This window comes from Myxine glutinosa, chromosome 10 (assembly GCF_964187855.1).
Source record: "Myxine glutinosa chromosome 10, kmMyxGlut1.1, whole genome shotgun sequence".
Classification (NCBI taxonomy): Eukaryota; Metazoa; Chordata; class Myxini; order Myxiniformes; family Myxinidae; genus Myxine; species Myxine glutinosa.
The window spans coordinates 92,435,972-92,456,098 of NC_136270.1; the positions used below are offsets into that span (position 1 = coordinate 92,435,972).

At 44.8% G+C, this 20,127-nt stretch overlaps 1 protein-coding gene across 6 annotated transcripts in view; it reads right to left on the bottom strand.

Moving 5' to 3' along the window:
• Window positions 1-20,127, bottom strand: part of LOC137433952 (phospholipid-transporting ATPase ABCA3-like) — a 180,493-nt gene that overhangs the window by 21,191 nt on the left and 139,175 nt on the right. For 4 of the 6 annotated variants that reach the window (XR_010985765.2, XM_068126463.2, XM_068126461.2 and 1 more), the window contains 4 exons: window positions 12,063-12,282; window positions 10,353-10,511; window positions 7,529-7,701; window positions 6,987-7,121 (listed from right to left, as the gene is read on the bottom strand). Coding sequence is in view for 5 of the 6 variants with exons in the window: in XM_068126463.2 (XP_067982564.2) it covers window positions 6,987-7,121; window positions 7,529-7,701; window positions 10,353-10,511; window positions 12,063-12,282 (687 nt within the window). In the remaining variant the exon portion in view is untranslated. The remainder of the gene's footprint in view (window positions 1-6,986; window positions 7,122-7,528; window positions 7,702-10,352; window positions 10,512-12,062; window positions 12,283-20,127) is intronic. The other 2 variants (XM_078785900.1, XM_068126462.2) reach the window with 1 other exon arrangement.

Sequence of the window (20,127 nt, forward strand, 5' to 3'; positions counted from 1 at the left end):
GATCAAATAGCTGTATGTGGAAATATGTTGAAAAAGTCAAAACTTTACATGGGGTGTACTTACTTTTTCACGTGACTGTATGGTGCTTTGAAATATAGTGTTGGGATTATGTATTCCCAATGATTAATTAATCTGTACGATGTTACATAATATGATTCATTTGTACCATGTAATATATTGTGCTTTGGGACATGATTGGTGCCAAAATGTCTGTCATTAAGAATGGTATCTGGTAATCTACATGTCCTATTGATCTCATCTGCATTTCAGACAATACCAACTACTGTATTTTGAAAGGCTTGCACACCCTTTGTGACTCATCTAGAGGTCAAATTGATCATTGTTAATTTTTGAAAGTTAATTTACTTGAAATGCAACCTCACTCTGATTATTGTTTTGCAATCTGCATATCTTTCCGTGCAAACATGTGGGGAAACAGACTTCCATTGTATCAAGCAACTTGCTGCCCTCAGGTTCAGGCAGTCAATGCGAATATCCCTTCCCCCTGTTTGAGGACATGAAGATATATAAGGACTGATTCTTGAGACTATCAGTGGAGCGAGCTATGATGTCGGGCAGGCAGCATGACTCGTCTCTCCTATCAATAATGTGCCCATTATGATAGTTTGCGCTGTAAATAGATTTTTTTATATATATAAAACGATTCAATGAACCTTTGAGGTGGTCTTTGAGGGTGAGACTTAACTTTTCCCTGATCGCTATTGAAAAGTGGGTGGGGGGGGGGGGGGGGCGATATTTTCTGGGAAAATTATTTTGAAGTGGCTTTGAAATGACCGCGTAAATAATAGCATAAATAAATAGTATAATCGCGTAAATAGTGACCAATTTGAAATCTGATATCAAATTTAAAATTGAATTGACGATATATCATGAATTACACACAATTCTTCAAATAATAAAATCTACCAAGATACAAACTTGTAAACCTATAAAAGTCATCTGTGGAGGATTTCACATCAAATAACACTCATTAACCCTTTGTGTAATGCATCTTTTTTTTTTTTTTCAATTTTTTCATTTAAAAGGTTACATTTTTTTATTTGTCGTTTGAAAAATAAAAAAAGAATTTTCATCTTGTGACAAATCTGCGACAGCAGCACAGAAATTGGTTAAACGTTTGGATGGCATCGCTGAACTTCAAAATTGACAGAACAAAAATTGCCCGTTTGTAATTCTTCTTTTCAGACTAACTCAAAAATGGGGTAAGCTCAGTACTTTGTTCAAACGCGAATCGACTGCATTTTACAGTGGGAACGTCCATGACACCTCAAATGTTTCATAACTTGAAATAATTTCATGAAAAGTTGAGGTAACTGCATATTTAAACATTTAGTCTGGAGGCACTTCCAGGAAATGTGACAGTAGGGGTACACTCATGTTACAAGCTGGCAACAATGTTTTTCTGAAAGCCCAGACCTCTAGGAACCCAAAAAGTCTTGTTGCCAGCTTGGGAAATGGTTTGGACCAGATTTGTGGCCATTTTTCAAAATGGCCGCCTACATTTTTGGTGTTTTCTAATATTTGAGCTCTAGAACTTATATCTGGCTGTCTTAAAGGTCTCTAGGATTATGACCTTATAACATATAGTCATACAACAATCCTCACCCAAATTGGGGTGCATGGCATATCTATAAGTGGTTTTATTGAAGCAAAAAGGCAAAAATATGCCTGAAAAACGCCTTCATTTTGATTTTTCCAAATCACTAAATTGCATACTGTGAAGTTGTTCTTTGGTCAATTTCTTTCAAAATAGTTTTAAAATTTGCCCAGATCCCTCCTCTTCATTAGCAAATCTTCAGGAATATACCCAAGTTCTCAGAAAATATGTTTTATGCATGATCAGCTACCCCTACCCCCTAAATCACAAAACGTGCCAATTTTCAATATTTCCAGATTCCAACCAATATCATTGTTGTATGACTTTTTCTCATCATGATAGGTCCAAATTAACTTACTCTATGTGATTAGGTGTTAATAAAAATTGAATTTCACACTTTAGTGAAAATCCAAGATGGCTGCCAAATGGCCAATAAAATATAATATTTCACATTATGACGTTAAGTTAAGGTAATGCAGTCTACCATTTGATACCAACACATTTTTGAGACATAATATATTGCAATAATGATGCTTTCCTTTGTATCCTTCCTCAGGTCCTGCCCGAATCATCATTTTAACATAATTGTTGTGTTAACAATGTACTATAACATATTGCTTGTTGCATGTGCTGTAAATAGCTTTCAGTGTTGTGGTAGACATAGTCTTTGTCTCTTTCCAGATATGAATGAAGATGGAACCTGTAGCTGTGATAGGCGGGAGACGGAAGAGAGAATCAGTTGCACTGGACATCGACTGGAGCACATGCCTCATTTGCCAAGGCAACAGAAAAAATGAAAAGACAACCAAGCCCACAGATGTTGGTCTCGAACGCTTTAAAGACTGTGTGATTACGAGACAGAAATACCATGACCATGAGTACATCTCAACACTTGACAGAATACAGAGTATTGACCTTGATGATGAAAAAGAACACATAGTATGGCACAGGGGCTGTTATTCAAAGTTTACACATGCCAACCATATTGAGAGACTGAAAAATCGGCATGAAAAGGAAGCAAAGGACTCGTGTGACCAACCATCTACATGCATTCGCCCCTCTTCTAGAGCATCAGTTGCTTCAGTGTCCTGGGACAAATGTATTTTCTGTCAGGAGGATAAGGCAGGAAAGCAATTGAGGAATGTAGCCACTTTAGAGACCTCAGACAGAATACTAAATGATGCTCAAAAGAACAAGATTATGAGATGCCGGTTGGCAGGAATAAGTGACCTAATAGCTGCTGAAGGGAAGTACCACCTTCCTTGTTATGTAACCTTCAGGAGGAAGTCTGAGTCAACTGTGGTAGAAGAAGGCCCAGAATATCCACCAGATGTTTGTTTCAACAAAATGATCGAGGAGGTGGATGCTGGGCTGTCTGGAGGAGACATCTATACCATGAAAACCATCTGGCACCAATACTGTTACATGATGAGAAGAGACTTCAGTGTCTGTGTGGAGCAATGTGACCGACAGAGTTACAAAGCATTCAAGAACAAAGTCAAAAGGGTATTAGGAGATAGGGCAGATTTTGTACAGTCCATGAATCAACAGGATTCACTTCTAGTCTTCCCACTAATTCAAACAGGTATTGTTGTTCAGAACTTAGCAGAGATGGCAGATGAGCTAGAACAAAGTGAGATACAAGATTCTGATGAAACCTCCCAGCACATTCCATCTTTCTCAGCCGAAACAAAGGACAAGGAACTCTTGAGTTGGCTTTACAGAGTGGCAGTCAAAATGAGAAATGACATCAAGACAATGCCAGGACACTCAGATATTGGAGACATCAATACTGAAAGTGCACAGAAGGTGGTTCCTGAAAGCCTTTACATTTTCCTACGCCTGCTGTGTGATTGTGACAGCATATTTGAAGATTCTGAAGGGACCTCCGAAGGTGATGATGATGGAGAAAGCAAAAGGATTTTGAGCATAGCACAGGACATAGTATGTTTGGCATCTGGTGGCAGAAAGCAGACACCAAAGCAACTAGGGCTAGCTCTCACTGTTCACCAAGCAACAAGGTCCAAGGACTTGGTGCAACTAATGCATGCTGCAGGACATGGTGTTAGTTATGAAACTGTAAGAAGAGCTGACACTGCCCTTGCAAACTCTGTCTTGGCCAGATATGTTGAGCAAAACAACACAATATTACCCCTGAATTTTGCACAAGCTACCTACCAAGGATACATCAGATATGCTAATGATAACATTGACATCATAGAGGAGACCCTTGACGGTCAAGGCTCCTTTCATGCCTCACAGTCTGCTGCCTTTCGAAGAAGCATACCTGGCGAAAAGACCATTGCACCTGATGTCAAGTCAAGCAGTAGTAGATCTGTAACTGTGCCAGAGCATTTCAATGAGATTCAACCTTCAGGCATGGGCACCCAGAAACCCGAAGCAACATTTCCAGTAGCTGTGAAAGCTGATTGGTATATGGAATCGGATGCCCAGGTTATCTCTGAGGCTATGGCCATAGATGTGTCATGGCTCCTTGCACGTCAGTCTCACACCGAGGACCAGCATGTTCCAGGCTGGACAGCATTTAACCAGCGTGTGTCTGATGTGAATCCAGCAAAGACTACAGTAGGGCCTATGCCGATATAATCAATGAGCCTGCACATGAGTTTGACACCATCTGGACAGTGATTCAAAACTGCCAAAGGATGACTGCTGCACTAGGGCAAACGTATACAGTACTTACCTTTGATGAGCAACTGTACTGTAAAGCCAAGATGTTGCAGTGGGCCAAACCAGACAAATGCAAAAACCTAGTGGTGATGCTTGGTGGTTTCCATATTCAAATGAATTTCACCAAGGTTATTGGACAGTACATGGCAGATTCCGGCTTGAAGGACATTCTGGTAGAAAGTGGTGTGTATGGCGAGAACACTGCACAGAACATCCTCAACGGGAAACAATGGAACCGCACAATCCGTGCCCACAAGCTTGTGTTTGAGGCATTATGGCGAATTCTGTGGCAGAAGATCCTACATTGGCTGAATGAAAATGAAGTACAGATTGATGCAGAAATCAATCAGGTATCAGAGGACCTTTCGAGAGCTTTCCAGCAGGCAGACGATGAGGCCATCTACAGTGCTCTGAGGCGTCTGGTGCCCAAGGCCTACCAGGTCAGTGCCCTAATAGAAGACATGGACAGGGAACACGAGGCAAATGCCACATTTGTATATTGGCGGCAATACATGCATCTTGTGAGCATCCTCCTGAGGTTCACCCGTGCCATCAGAGATGCCAAGTGGGAATTGTTCCTGACCACTTTTCGCGAGATGCTCCACTGGTTCGGAGCCTTCGACCGGCCAAACTACCTGCGATGGGGCAGTGTGTTCCTGGCAGATATGAATCAGCTGGGGCACACTGCGCCTGAGGTGTTGGCAGGTTTCAATGAAGGGGACTTCGGAGTGAAGGAAAGCACACAAAAGTGCAAATTGGCATGCAAATGTGCAGACTTATGCAGGAACCCCCTCAATGACTCTGATAGTGATTAGACGACATGCATGGAAACTTGAGTATATTCCATAATGTCATATTGTTACTATGCTGGCTGTATTTGACGTAATGTAACCAATCTATGATTCAGTTGTATTTCACAAAGTATTACTAGACTAAGTTTAGTATTTGGAGTATTTGGTTCTACTAGTCTTTGATTTACTAAGCTCAATATGACATAATGTCAATAGTCTATTATGCTACTGTATTCCACATAGCATTACACGTCCATGATTTGACTGCATTCAAATAGTGTTACTCGTCTTTAGTTAGGCTGTATTTGACATAATGTAACTAGTCTTGCTTCAGCTCTGTTCCACCAATGTATTACTAGTCTATGATATGACTGTATCCCACATTCTGTCACTTATGTATGAATAGCCAGATTAGCTTGTTGGGTATGACTTTGTTAATTCAGTGCCAAATATTTGTTTAGTTTAAAGGTGCAAGCATTGCATTGACGTTTGTATTGTTTGGATCAGTGTAACATAATAATGTTTGCATTATGTATACAAGTTATGTATGTTTATTTTTGTTTTACATTAAATAATATAGCTTATATTTTACAATCTTCTATGTCTTCATTTATGTAAGTGCCTTGTTTGTCAGCTATGTTGGAACTAATATACTCCGCAAACAAGGCACTTCCAAATCCACACTACTTTCCTGAAATTCAAATGTTATAAAACATAAATTTTACATAAAGTCCCCCTCTAAAATAATACATCTTCAACTCATCAAGACTCTTTCACATACATGTGACCTATAGAATAGTAGTGCCTCATATATTTAGTATAAATGGAACATTTTAGAAGTGCCTCTGAATGAAATTGCAGTCTTATGGTCTCGCGCCACCAAATATTCTATGGCCATTTGGCAGCCATCTTGGATTTTCACTAAAGTGTGAAATTCAATTTTTATTAACACCTAATCACATAGAGTAAGTTAATTTGGACCTATCATGATGAGAAAAAGTCATACAACAATGATATTGGTTGGAATCTGGAAATATTGAAAATTGGCACGTTTTGTGATTTAGGGGGTAGGGGTAGCTGATCATGCATAAAACATATTTTCTGAGAACTTGGGTATATTCCTGAAGATTTGCTAATGAAGAGGAGGGATCTGGGCAAATTTTAAAACTATTTTGAAAGAAATTGACCAAAGAACAACTTCACAGTATGCAATTTAGTGATTTGGAAAAATCAAAATGAAGGCGTTTTTCAGGCATATTTTTGCCTTTTTGCCTCAATAAAACCACTTATAGATATGCCATGCACCCCAATTTGGGTGAGGATTGTTGTATGACTATATGTTATAAGGTCATAACCCTAGAGACCTTTAAGACAGCCAGATATAAGTTCTAGAGCTCAAATATTAGAAAACACCAAAAATGTAGGCGGCCATTTTGAAAAATGGCCACAAATCTGGTCCAAACCATTTCCCAAGCTGGCAACAAGACTTTTTGGGTTCCTAGAGGTCTGGGCTTTCAGAAAAACATTGTTGCCAGCTTGTAACATGAGTGTACCCCTACCACCTTTTCTAGGCCACTTTTGGGGATATGCCTCCAGACTAATTGGGCAATGAAGTGCCAAGGGGAGTGGTGGCAGGACGACAACTGTCAATCAGCCTGATGGGGGCGGGGCCACAAAACATTTGACCGTATGTACTAATTAGAATGTTACATCGTCTATAAGGTATATACAGTGCTGTACCTTTATAATGTGAGTACGTCTATAAAGTATATACTCGTCAAAAATGTGGGGGGGGGGGGGGGGGGCGGGTATGTTCGAATTGAAGCATTCGAATGATCTAACAATGAGGCATTCCTAGTGATGTGAAATCAGCAATCATGTAACACCTTGTAGAGATCACGGAGAACTAGACAATCGGGCAGCTGAGAAAAGGAAGTATTGAGAATACGGTCTCTCTCTTTTTCAACCTCTTCAATTGCCTCTTCTCTTCTGTGATCTTCAGGTTTTTCAGTTGTGGACTGCTGGATTCGAGGAAGACAATTTAAGCAGTTAACAATTGAAGTCAGAAGCTTTAACCAAACTTTACTTGGGGAGGTTAACGGTAGAGGGAGGTGATGAAAAAGTAGGACAGTGGAGCTGAGGTTTGACTTAGGTGAAGGTTACTGGTAGTATAAGAGATAACTGTTAGTGGGCAATGAAAGAAGGTAATTGATGGAAACAGGACAGTTCAATTAAACTATATTCCATGAACTTAAACAAGAAAGATGACGGATCAATTTTGTGTTATTGATATACTAAGACTGGTCCAAATGCATGACCCAGAACACCCATTTAAATGCAAGAAGACTTCCGGAAGTGCTGTTCTGGCAGTTTCACTCTCCGGGGTTCATCATAATCGAAGATGCATGGTACAAAACATGCAATTTACATTAAAAAGGTTGCGGAGAATCCTTGAGATGGTGGAGACATAATGGCTTGGTGAGTTGTACTCAAAAAAGATCACAATAATGCAGAAGATCAATCCTTCAGCAGCCATGAATGTCAGGTACCGGCCCACACCATATGCCCCCCATGCAATGTAGCTCCTTTGGTATACAAAGCCTGGAAGACAACATCATCATTGTTGTCACAATCATCCATTGTTTATTGTTAATGACAGCAATGCCACTTAGATTGGTGTACAAAAGAAAGCTGTTTTAGGTCATCTAGTCTCCATTCTCGAAGAGGTGAACTTATAAAATGCATCGTGATGTCTGGATGTCTGTCCGTCTGTCTGGTCGTCCGTCCGTTAACATTTTGCAATTTTTGCTACGCCTACCTAATCACCTGGCTGATTGTTATGAAACTTGACACATGAGTACAATATCGTAGCCCGCACAATCGCTCGCGCTTCAATTTTTCGATTTAAGATCATAGGGGCTCCCAGAGGAGAGGTGGGGGGGAATGCCCCCCCCCCCAAACTTCCGATCCCGACTCATCCTTTATTTACCAACATATTGCTCTGAAACCTGACACAGCCATTCTACGCCATGGCTTGCACAATTGCTCAGGCATAGATTGTTCGATTCTGGATCATGTGGGCCCCCAGAGGTGGGGGGTTACCCCCTGAACCTTCAGATCCCCACTCGTCCATTATTTACCAACCAATTGCTCTGAAACCCAATACAGCCCTTCTACTCTTTGGTTCGCAGGATCGCTCTGTCTTAGATCTTTCGATTTTGTATCGGGGGCCTCCCAGAGGATCAGGGGGCTTTCAGGGAAAATAAGCCTGGTGTTGGCTTAACGGTTAAGATGGCTAGCTTAAGATTTTAGGGTATTGAGTATGAGCACTTGTCATGCCGTTAATCAACACCAGCTGGGTTGACTCAGCCCGTCATCCTTCTGAGGTTGGCAAAATGAATATCCGCTTACTGACAACAGGGGCAACTGCATCAGCAGCACAGCCACACTCCCAGCCATGATGCAACCAGCAGCCACAGGCTGCATATAAAATAATAATACCTCAAGAAAATAAAATCTATTTTCTATTAACTAGTGAGATACCCGTGCTACACACGGGTGGGAGGCCAGAAGCAAACAGGCAATGCAGATACGACGAATGCTAAAGCATGAAACCAATAAATTCCACATTCCTGTAGCAGTGTAGCACCTTCAGTCACACATCAGACATGGACAGTAGGTTAGTGAAGGACTTCCATGAAAAACGTACCCGTTCGCAAACAAACGGGTACGTTCACATATAGAAACATCGATCGTGGGTCCATGGCGAATCTGCATATGGCGATCCGCGAAGTTCACGTTCAGAAAGTAGAAACCATCACGGCATGTCGTCATTCACTTGAACTTGATATCGCTTTTTTCATTCCAAACAACATTACTCCAATCACAAATTAATCACAAAATAAACTTTTAACAACATTGGTAATGTTTCCTTCATTGTAAAAACTACCAAGTCAACAGTTAAAAGGATTTTGAGCCGATATGTGATACGGCCTTGGCAAGATCGATGGAGACAGCGATCTGTTAGCTTATACACCACCAAAATAGCTATGTGGAATTCTCTCATTTAGAGATTAAACCCATGTCGTTTGAACTTTGGCTGATGTCATTATTTACTTTTAATGATGTTTATATATGAATCAAAAAGAAGATAATTGGTTTTGGGGCATCCTTTCCGCATATCTCATGGGATTGTGAGTTGGAGAGATGGGCTGTGATAGCGGGGTGGGGGTTGGCATTCTCTCAAGCAGGGATTCAACCCATGTCCTTATAAAAGGTCTTTGTCCGAGGTCACCGAGTCTGATCGGTGCAGCCGATCGGTGCAGCCATTTGTGCGGCACCCGGGAAAATAATGTTATGCGGGAGTCCAAACCTGAAAATGCTGGAGGCCAAAGCTGAAATTGGAAAAACAATATAGCCTATTTTACTCCAGGAGATCCCAGGATTACCCACCCAAAATATCGTTGCGATCGGTTCAGCCGTTTTTGCGGTACCTTCGAACGGACGGACAGACAGACGGACGGACATTTGGTGAATTATAGTAAGATGCAGGAAAATAATACTTTATTTTATGTTCTTAATAACCCTTATTCATGAAAATAAATAGCACAAAAACAATGCACAAATATGTTAAGCACTTGAATACTGTGAGACTGTGAGGGGTATCATGTTCCATGACCTCTTTCATTACATGTGTGATCATTGCCAGTAACATGTTTTGAAGTGGGAATTTTGTGAAAATTACAAATTCCATTTCTGTAAGTCAACCATTTATTTACAAACCAAATTTCAAGCTAAAAAAAATAACAAGTCAAACTTGATAATTTAGAGATATGACATTTTGAATCTGACTTGTCATAAACTTTTCGTATTTAGACTGGGAAATAAATTAGCCTGTAAGGTTTCCAACATAAATCTTGCAGTGAATGTTCTTGTGTTTTAATATTTAGTGTATTAGGATTCGACAGAGGAAAAGGGGCAAGAAACTAAAACCAAAATGTTTCACGTGGACAATAAAAAATAATGCAGTGGAATGGAATGAATGTATGATGCATGATGCAACCACAAATGAGTAAATAACTTCAATAAACAAAACTATATGGTAAATATAACTCATTTGTCACTTTCAGGTTTGAGCTGAATAGGATTTGATGGCTATTTGAGATGTATTACTTAATGTTTTTGAAAGAAACTTTAAGTGTTGTCCATCCAAACTTGTCAAGCGTTAAAGTTGAACAGTTGGTCATGCTTACCCTGCATCTTGCAGTAAAGTTCAGTATCAATATTCTGAGTGCAAATTTCCAAGAACTTGTAGTTTTGGTAGATGTTGTTGACTGCTTGTCCCACGCTGTAGTTGGGCAACAAGAGAAATATCCAGTCCAGAATGCTGGCCGTATGCTTGAGGTCGAGATCTGAGATTCCGGAAAACAATGAGCAAAAGCAAACTCATTCGATCGAATACTATGCAATGGAACTTCACTGGCAAACTCTATGAACTTACAGTTAACTCTTACAACTATATGGTATTCAAAGAACTTGGTGTGAGCAACTTGGTGTGGGCCAACTCTTCTGTTTTTGAAGGGTTTTTTTTTCTTTGATCCAATATGGGTGCCAGACCATGAGAGCGATGACATCATAAATTTATATTCGCTGATATAAACTCAAGAAATTTCAAACTCATCAGACTAAGTGTTGTCCCTGTCGAATTATGACGTCATATAATAAAGCACCAACGATGTCATCGTTAACAACACTTAATCTCCGTGCAGAGTTCTTTACAATGAGCCACGTTTAAATATTTCCATGGAGCTGTTTTGGAGATATAGAGGTGCAACGTTTTTTGCTTTTTACAAGATGGCGTCTGTAACACATGACCTATTTCACCATAATTATCATTAAAATATTCCACAGGAGGAGGCACTCCTTTGGTGAAAATTTCGTGTCCATCAGAACAACAGTTGGAGAGAAAAAAAAAATTCATACTGATCACATCAAGTGTTGTACTTGTCGAATTATGACGTCATAATGAAGGTACCGATGACATCATCATTAACATGTCTTATTCCCCATGGGGAGTACTTGACAATGAGCCTTGGTTAAATTTTTTTCCATTGAGCGTTTTCGGAGATATAGAGGCGTGACGTTTTTCCAAGATGGCGTGCGTACCACTTGACCTATGAAGTCATAATCTATATATATAAAAGAAAGTTTTTGTTTGTTTGTTTGTTTGTCTGCGCAAGCTAATCTCCTGAACGGTGAAAGATAGGAGGAAACCTCCAATACAAAAAATGTCGGGACGGGCCCCGGGAAGGTTATAGGCTTGGTGGCGAGGCCGGTCGAGGCCGCATCGGCCGGGCTGGGCCCATTTCGCAATTAAAAGCTGAGCTGAATTATAGTAGTCAATCTTCTATGCCCGTGAGTAAAAGCTGAATTATAGTAGTAAATTCATTCAAAAAGAACCCGGGCAATGCCGGGTGCTTTCGGATGGTTATGAATAAAACTTCTACAGGCGGAGGCGCTCCTATGGTTATATTTCGTGTCAAATGGACCAACGGTTGCTGAGAAAATGAATTTTTAAAATGCAGGCACACGCCACACGTACGCACGCAACCGAATGTCTAACCCTGTTTTCGCTTCTCGAGTGCAGGGTAATGAGACATTTACACATGACATAAGCAATATAAATGGCATTTCCATTCCTCCAAACTTTCCCTTTCCCACTTTTATCTTCCAATTTATTTTCCCTTTAATCCCTTTTTTTAAAGGTCCCATCTTCTCCCAATACTTCCATTTTCCATTCCTTTTATCAATTTTTTTTTCTCAATAAACTTCCTCTCCTCACAGCTTCTGCACTCATATTATGTAGATGAATAGAGGAATAATCTAAAGTTGGGTCTGAGCAAGAAAAGAGCAGGCAGTTCCTTGACCATTTGAAAAATCAGACAAACAATTGTTGTACATACCAACGCTGCTCAGGATGAACACGATAAGAAAGGTAGCCGTCCCTGTAAGAATGTTGATGATGGACAAACCAACAAAGGCCATTGACGGCTCTGTAAAAATGTTGCTAAGGAGATACATGAGAGGTATGATGGACCAGCCATACAGCACCAGGATGAAAAACAAGACAGCCATATTGGTTCCGTGTGTGTAACCTTCCATTTGAAAAGCCACAAAGAGAATCTGCAAAAATACATTCATTCCGTCCAAACATTTTCCTTCTTGGTAAAGAAACCCCACCTCCTGCTCACCATCTTCAACCCATGCTCTTCAAACAAATAATGCATATTCACTCGTATACATAAAATATAAAGTTATTTCTAGGTTCACAGACTGAACAGGGTCTAAAGTTATAGAAGAGAGAAGGGTGTGTTGGGAAAAAGCAGGAGGTGAAGACGGGCGGAAGTCCTACAGGACAGGAGGGAGTGCATGAGTCAGCATTCAGAGAGTGAATTCCATCCACAGATGAGTGACAAGTAGGACAAAGGAATGGAGATGGGCATCAGCTTTAAATTGGGGAGAGCAATCAGGTTTCGGATTCTAGAAGAACAAGTGAGACGTAGTTGTGCTTGGAAGGTGGGGGGGGGGGGGGGTCAGGTCAGTCCTTTGTGACTGCCACTGGTAACATGTAACCCAGTGCTACCTGCCGCATGGTCGGGTTGGCGGCAACTAAACCGACATCCCTCGTTGGCTTTGCTAGTGGTGATGGTGACTGTGACGACCTGCCAGGACTAAAAACAACACCTGGCAAAGGACGGATGAACTCCCGTAGGGAACCAACGGCCAACCAGTAAGGAGATGGTGTTTCCTAAAAAACACCCATCCGGTTTGGACTGGTTCAGGTCATACCAAAGACTTGCTGCTTCCGTGCTTGAAAAGGATGGGGCATGGACAATCCCTTTTGGGGTTGGCATCCATGGGGAGGAGGAAATTCCTCTCGAGTAAATGCCCCGCTGAGTATGGTGAGAAAAGCGGCGCCATTTTTATGACGTCGCTCGTACCCAGAGTATCCCAGGAAGTGGCGGTAGTGACGGCACTTCCCCCAAGCTCAGTGGCTGTGTTAAGTATTTGTCTCGTCAGTATGTCCTTGTATGTGTGTGTGTCAGCTATATTAAAAGCCTTAGCCCATGTATACACTAGAACGGCACTCGGTAGAGCGCATGCCTCCGCCAGGCTGAATAGTTTATGTTTTGTAACCCACTGATAGGCCAGATCTGGATTCGGACCTGAACCAAAATCTAATCGGCTTGTTCTTGTAACCTAACCAACCGGTCCACCAAGTTTAGTCAAAACTCGTCCATAACGTTTTTAAATATCATGTTATATATCGCTTTTTGCCCGATCTCTCAATGGTGAAGAATCACTTAAAAATTAAATAATTATCGCATCCGAATACATATTCAGATATTCACCAAAATCGAATCGATTAGTCCTTGTCACACACAAAACCTCTCCACCAAGTTTCTTCCAAATCCGTCCATAACTTTTGGAGATATCCTGCTATATGTAGGTTTTGGCCCTATCTCCCAATGGTGAAGAATCACATAAAAATTCTACAAACCAGATCCGAATCTGGATCTTCACCAAAATCTAATCATTTCGTCCTTGCCATGTACACTATCTCTCTGCCAAATTTCGTCCGGATCTGTCCACAACTTTCTGAGATCCTGTTCACATACGGACAGACAAACGGACAGACAAACAGACAGATGGGGTGAAAACATAACCTCCATCCACCTTTGGTTGCAGAGGTAATAATGTGCCAAACTGCTGCAAATCAAATATATTGTTGTGGTTTTGGAATAAAGGATAATTCCCCCTCGTAGGTAGATGCACCACAACATGAAGCCTCGCGATATTTCAGTTATTTCTTAGTGAATGTAAGCGTAGTCCTATCCTGTGTTTAATTTTGCGTTGAGCAGGTCCGTGAGTTGGGCGGTTCTTTTGGCGCTAGCATGCCACGTGACAGGCCTGAACAAGTCTGGCGAGGCTGAAGGGACACGCTGCAAGAGAGAGTGGCCGGTAAGCACGAGCCGTCAATCAGGGCTCGAGGGGAGTGGCTAACCACGACGATGAGAGGTGGGGTTTTGGAACATTCGAGTAGGGCCGGGGCGGAGCCATATAACCCTGCTCCGAGCCCCCCCCCCCCCCCCCACCTCAGTCCTCAGTTCTCAGTCAGAGTCGTGTGCACGTGAGTCAGAGCCGGAGAGTATCGTGAGTTCAAGTGCTGAGTTACAGTTCCCTGTGAGACGAGTTCAAGTTCCCTGTGAGAGTGAGTGGAGTTGAGTAGAGCTTGAGCACGCACGAGAACGCGCCGCAGAACGAGTGCATTGAATTGCGGTGATCAAGATTGTACATGAACTTTCCCCGTGCCCCGTGCCCTGCGCTCTGTGCTGTATTAATCGAGCGCTCGAGAGGATGACCCGTGCCGGGCCACAGACGCGCGATTTCCTCCTGCCTGCCTTCTCCTGCATACGTGCAGTGAACATCCGAGCCACGCCGGGCGAGCTGCCCCAGAGCGACCGACGGCAAAGCGCGTTTGGCGCGCGAACTTCTTCTCTTCTTCTCCCCATGTGCGTGAGTGGGCCCTGTGTCTGGGCTTTAGTTAAGATCGATGAAGCTTCTGCTCTGTATCCCCTTTCCTTCACCCTGATCATTGTAAATAATAATAAATCGTGTTATTCCTTTGATTTGACCATTCTCGTCCCTTCCATCAATTGGCTTCGCATGGTACGAATAGAACCGCTCGAATCGGGTTCCATAAAAGTAATGGCACGAGTCACGTGGTATGCATACCGCTCGGCGTACTCGATTAAGCGTGGCTTGTGCGAGGTTAGGTCCCACTTTCGTGGCAGCGTGGGTTAAAGGTACGTGCGACGTTGACCCGATACCCTTTTTCATGCTTGCTCTGGAAGTGGTGATTCGGCCTCATGGACCCGAAGACCCAAGGGGAAAAAAGGGGTTTAATCCCGCCTTTGTAACGGGAACGGGCTTCAGGAGATCCGCAACAATATAATACGCTACCCCGGTCTGCGTCGATGCTCGAGCCGCATTCTCACCAAACGTGACCCATTCCACGCTCGCACACCCAGGCGTCCCTGCGCCTCCCGTACACTCCATACATTCCGTTACTGCACTCTCCTGTGCACACTCTTCTCTTGCACACTCAGGTGCATACCACCCAGGTGCACTCATGCCGTTCGCACACTCCATTATCACACACCCTCGCACACACCCTGGCGCACTCATACCACTCACACACTCCGTTACACACTCTAACACAATCGGCCATCGCACACCCTCGTGCACACTCTTTCGTTACGTACTTCATAACATCCACGGGTGTGCACTCTCCTGGTACACACCCAATCACACGCTCTGGTGTGCACTCCTGTACACTCTCTACAACACGCTCTGGTGTGCATTCTCTCTCACTCTCCTCGGCCATCGCACACTCTGCTGTTCGTGTTAATATTGTTGCGGTTTTGAATTTGTAAAGTGAGTCTAATAAGGTTATAGTTTGCCCCCCATAGTTAGTCACACAAGCAACATGTAGCCACGCAATAGTATAGTTATGTCTTAGTATTTGTGAGCTTAGTTCCTATCCATTGTTAGTCTGCGTTGAGTAGAGTCAGGAAAATAGGCCCTACTGCCACCGACTTTCCAGCTACCCTAGCCTCAATCTCTTTTTGCACTAGACATGATTGGGCGAGTTAACCCGATACAAGCTAGGAGGACCGGGGTGGAGTCGCGGGCGGAGCGGCAGAAGCGCTGACGGTAAGCACGAGCCACCAATCAGAGCTCAGCGGTGGTGACGGCGGCGTTGCGTCAGAGGGCGTGGTGAGAAGGAGCGAGAGTGTTCCAGAAGGTTCGGAGGGCGTCGCTATAAAACCCGCTGCGCGAAAGCCCTCGAGAGGACTGCAGCAAAGAGAGAGGACTTGCATCGGAGGACTTGCGGCAAACAGGACTCGAACAAAGGACTAGCGCGGGAACACCGATGAGTAAAGGACTCACGTTGCACAAGGTTTGGTGAGAGGACTTGAAGCAGAGAACTTGCACGAGAACGTGCACACACAAACCAGCTCGGAGGATCGAAGAAGACGAGTTGGCCGCGTGTGCGAACTGTACATATACGCGGGCGCAGCCAGCCGTGCTTAAAACAGAGATACAGAGCAATTTGAGACGCGCGAGTGAGAACGGCTGAGTAACCGCCAGCCGCGCTAAAGTCCGCCGTTTGCCGTTCCGCCCCATCATCTGCTTTGTTCGCGAGACGCGCTACGAGTCCCTGCCTTTGCCTGCCACCATCTTCGCGGAACGTGCCGGGGCCATGGAGAGCCGGATGGAGACCATCTCTGAACGACCACGGCGACGCGTTGGGGAACATCTACCCATCTGCAATTCCCTGTGTGAGTGTGAGCCGGGCCCGTTGTCTGGCAAAAGTTACGACTGTCTAAGGCTACTCTGTGTCTCTTCATCCCTGAACATTGTATATACGTGTGGGAAATAATTAAACCCCTTTGTTCTTCCTTTCTTCCTGATTCGATCGTTCCTGTGGTTTCCTCATTTGGCTAAGTGTGGCACGAGCACAACCGCTCTAATCGGGTTCCAACATTTAAGTAACTGTGCGGACCACGTGTACGCAATCCGCTCGGCAAACTCAAACCACACCTGGTTCGTGCGAGGCTTGATTCCTCGCTCCCAGGGCAGTGCGGGGAATTAGGTACGAGCGAGAAGTGGTCCCGAAACCCGACTCCGCGTGTGTCCGAGAGGAACGTCTCAAGTCTCGGTTCCGCCAAGCCCAGAAGACAAGGGGATTAATCCCCCCTTGATAAGGGGATTACGGGCGGCGTAGAGAACCGTAACAATTGGTGTCGGGGAGTGGGATTGGACCCGGAGTGCGCTTCACGCACTTGAAATTGCGAGTGGACGAAATGTAGTTTTTAAAATCAAAATTTAAAATTCGTGCCATGGCTAGCCAAAGCGGTCGAATGCCAGTGGGGGTAGAAGAGGAGGTAGATGAGGAAGAATTAATGACCCAGGACCCACGGGAAGAATTGGCAGAAGAGGAGGACATTGATGAGGGGCCGGCAGCAGGGGTAGAAATGGCGGCGCCTCGCACTTGGCTGCGGCAGCCGAGCCCGCTGTGCAACCCGGGTGCAACATTGAATTGTACCTAATTCAACTAATGGCGAAAATGGACGTCCAAGAGAAAAAAAGAAAGAAATGGGGGGGCAAAATGGATGCCCAGAGTGACAAATCCACCAAGGAGATGAAAGATGGGTTATTGGGGTTGGAAAACAACATGGGTGGCCAATTGAAAGAAATGGGGGACAAATCCACCCGGGACATAAAAAAAATGGGTGATCAATTGGCAGAGGTAAAAAAAGGGCTGGAAAGCAAAATGGACACCCAAAAGAACGAATTGGAAAAAATGAGGGTGGCGTCAAAGAAAGAAATAAAAGAAATGGGGGAGGACATAAGGCGCGGGTTGAGTGAGGAGGTCGCATTGGGATGCAACGGGGTAACGCGGTGCGAGGAACGCGGGGAGAGCGAGGTAGAGCAGGACGCGGCTACATGGACCGAGGGAATAGAAATCGCGACTCGGGGTGTAAAAGAGCCGACGGCCACCGAATTGGACAAGGAAATTTTATGCGCGCCGGCCGTCTTTGAGCTAGAAATAAAAGAAATGATTATAGTTGAAATTGGAGCCGAAGAGACGGCAGAAATAGAGGATATAGCATCGAGGGAAGAAATGGAATGCACACAAAGTTCGTATTCGCATTGTGATGTCGTGCTTCCGAACAAAATGGAAAGTTTGCAGGTGCTGCCGGAGAAGAGAATCCCCAAGGTGAGTAGGGGTGTGTATGGTGCGAAAGTGTTTGGCGGGAAAAGATTTTTGGCGCGCTTGGGATCGAGACGAGGCCCGGGCGGTCGTGGAAGGGCCACTGCGCAGTGTACGAGGGTGAATAGCATGCGTGTGTGAGAAAAGTGTGCACCGGAGCATGAGTGTGTGTGAGAAGAGTGTGTCGAAGAAGAGTGTGTTACAGAGTGTGCGATGGCCGAGGAGAGTGAGAGAGAATGCACACCAGAGTGTGTTGTAGAGAGTGTGCAGGAGTGCACACCACAGAGCGTGATTGGGTGTGTACAAGGAGAGTGCACACCCGTGGACGTTACGAAGTACGCAACGAAAGAGTGTGCGTGAGGGTGTGCGATGGCCGATTGTGTTACAGAGTGTGTAACGGAGTGTGTGAGTGGTATGAGTGCGCCAGGGTGTGTGCGAGGGTGTGTGATAATGGTGTGCAAATGGCATGAGTGTGCCTGGGTGTTGTGCACCTGAGTGTGCAAGCAAAGAGTGTGCACAGGAGAGTGCAGTAACGGAATGTATGGAGTGTATGGGAGGCGCAGGGATGCCTGGGTGTGCGAGCGTGGAATGGGTCGCGTGTGGTGAGAACGCGGCTCGAGCATCGACGCAGACCGGGGGTAGCGTTTAGCGCGACGTATAGCCGCCGTGAGCCCTCAGTGAGTTGTGTGCTTTGTGTGCGGCGGGGATCGGAGGGGGTCGTTTCCGCGGCGGTCTCACAAGGACCGACGTGCACGATTCGTGCCGGGCCCCGCCCTGTATGGTTGGTGCCGCGTCATGGCAGTAAAGGCGATCGGCACGGTTCAAGGGGAGGAAGAAGAGTTCAGAGCCGTGCCCCCTGGCGGGCGCGGTGCTCCGGCCGTGGGCGGTTGGGCCATCATGCGTGGGACCGCGAGGCTCCGCGCAGGGATGGGCCTCTGCACCTCGGCCCTTCAATGCCTCCTCCCCTGGATCGAAAATGCCGGACGGACCCAACCTACAGCAGACTAACCACCCGCATGGATCGCTCGGCTTTGCGAAGCCGAGCTGTGAAAATGTATTTCCGCACGGAGAGGCTCAAGTGTTGTGGACAAATAGTAATTGTGTGGGGGAATGGTAGTTTTACCATTCCTCACCCTGGGCTCATGAGCATTAGATTAGGGGGATGGCAGTGACATGCACATGGAGGTACCAGCGATGGTTACCTCCATGGGGCACCGAAGCTAGCCGAGGGCGGGCTGGGATAAATGATAGGGAATTTAGATGACAATAGGAGACATGAGATTTAAGTAGTGACATTTGTACTATAGAGGGGACATAGGTAGCTTAGGTGGTTGTTAATGACGAGGGTGTGCTTAGTGTAAAGGGATGACGGGGAAGCACGAGTATTAGGGGAGGAGCAGATAGTTAGATGATGCTGTGTGTGTGAGGAGTTGTGTATTGAGTAGAACAAAAGGAATTGTGTTGGAAGTGTGTGAGCACAAAAGGTGTGCGAGGAAAGTAGTGTATGGATAAAAGGTGTGAGAGCACAAAAGGTGTGCGAATTTGGTGCACGAGGAAAGTGGTGTGCAAAATAAATGGTGTGTGCGAATAAATGGTGTGGAATGCTTGGTGTGAAATAAAAGGTGTGGAATGCATGGTGCGAAGGAGTGAATGGGGGGAGATGGACCCATTCACGAATACCCGGGGTGGGTAGTGTAAAGCCAGGTAGGGGGCTTAGGTAAATTGTTTGGATATTGACACCTGTGGTGCAGGAAGTGGCAGGTAGTGCTTTGGTTGGGTGCATGGGTCAGTGACATGGCTGGGCGTGTGGCTTAATTGGTGCGTATGGTTATTGGAGCACTCCACCACTGGTAGTTTGTCGGCCAGGTGAGGCCGCAGGTAGGCTCTGGGAGCCAGTCAGATTAGTCGTGAGTTGTTCAGTGGGGCCAGAGGATCCAAGGGAAGGACCCGGGTAGCCCAATGCCAAGGAGGGCATCAGAGGGGTAAAGTGCCAGGAGGGGCCTTCCCCAGTTTAGGTAGTCGCAGGAGCAGGTAAGCTCGGGTGGCGACTTCAGTGGCGGAGGTGCGCAGGTAGGTAGACCTGCTAGTGGAGCCACATGACCCAGCCCCGAAATTGTGCAAAGGCACAGTGTGAAAAATTGGGGAGTGAGACCCAAATTCATGGGCACCGCAGAGTGGTCAATGGG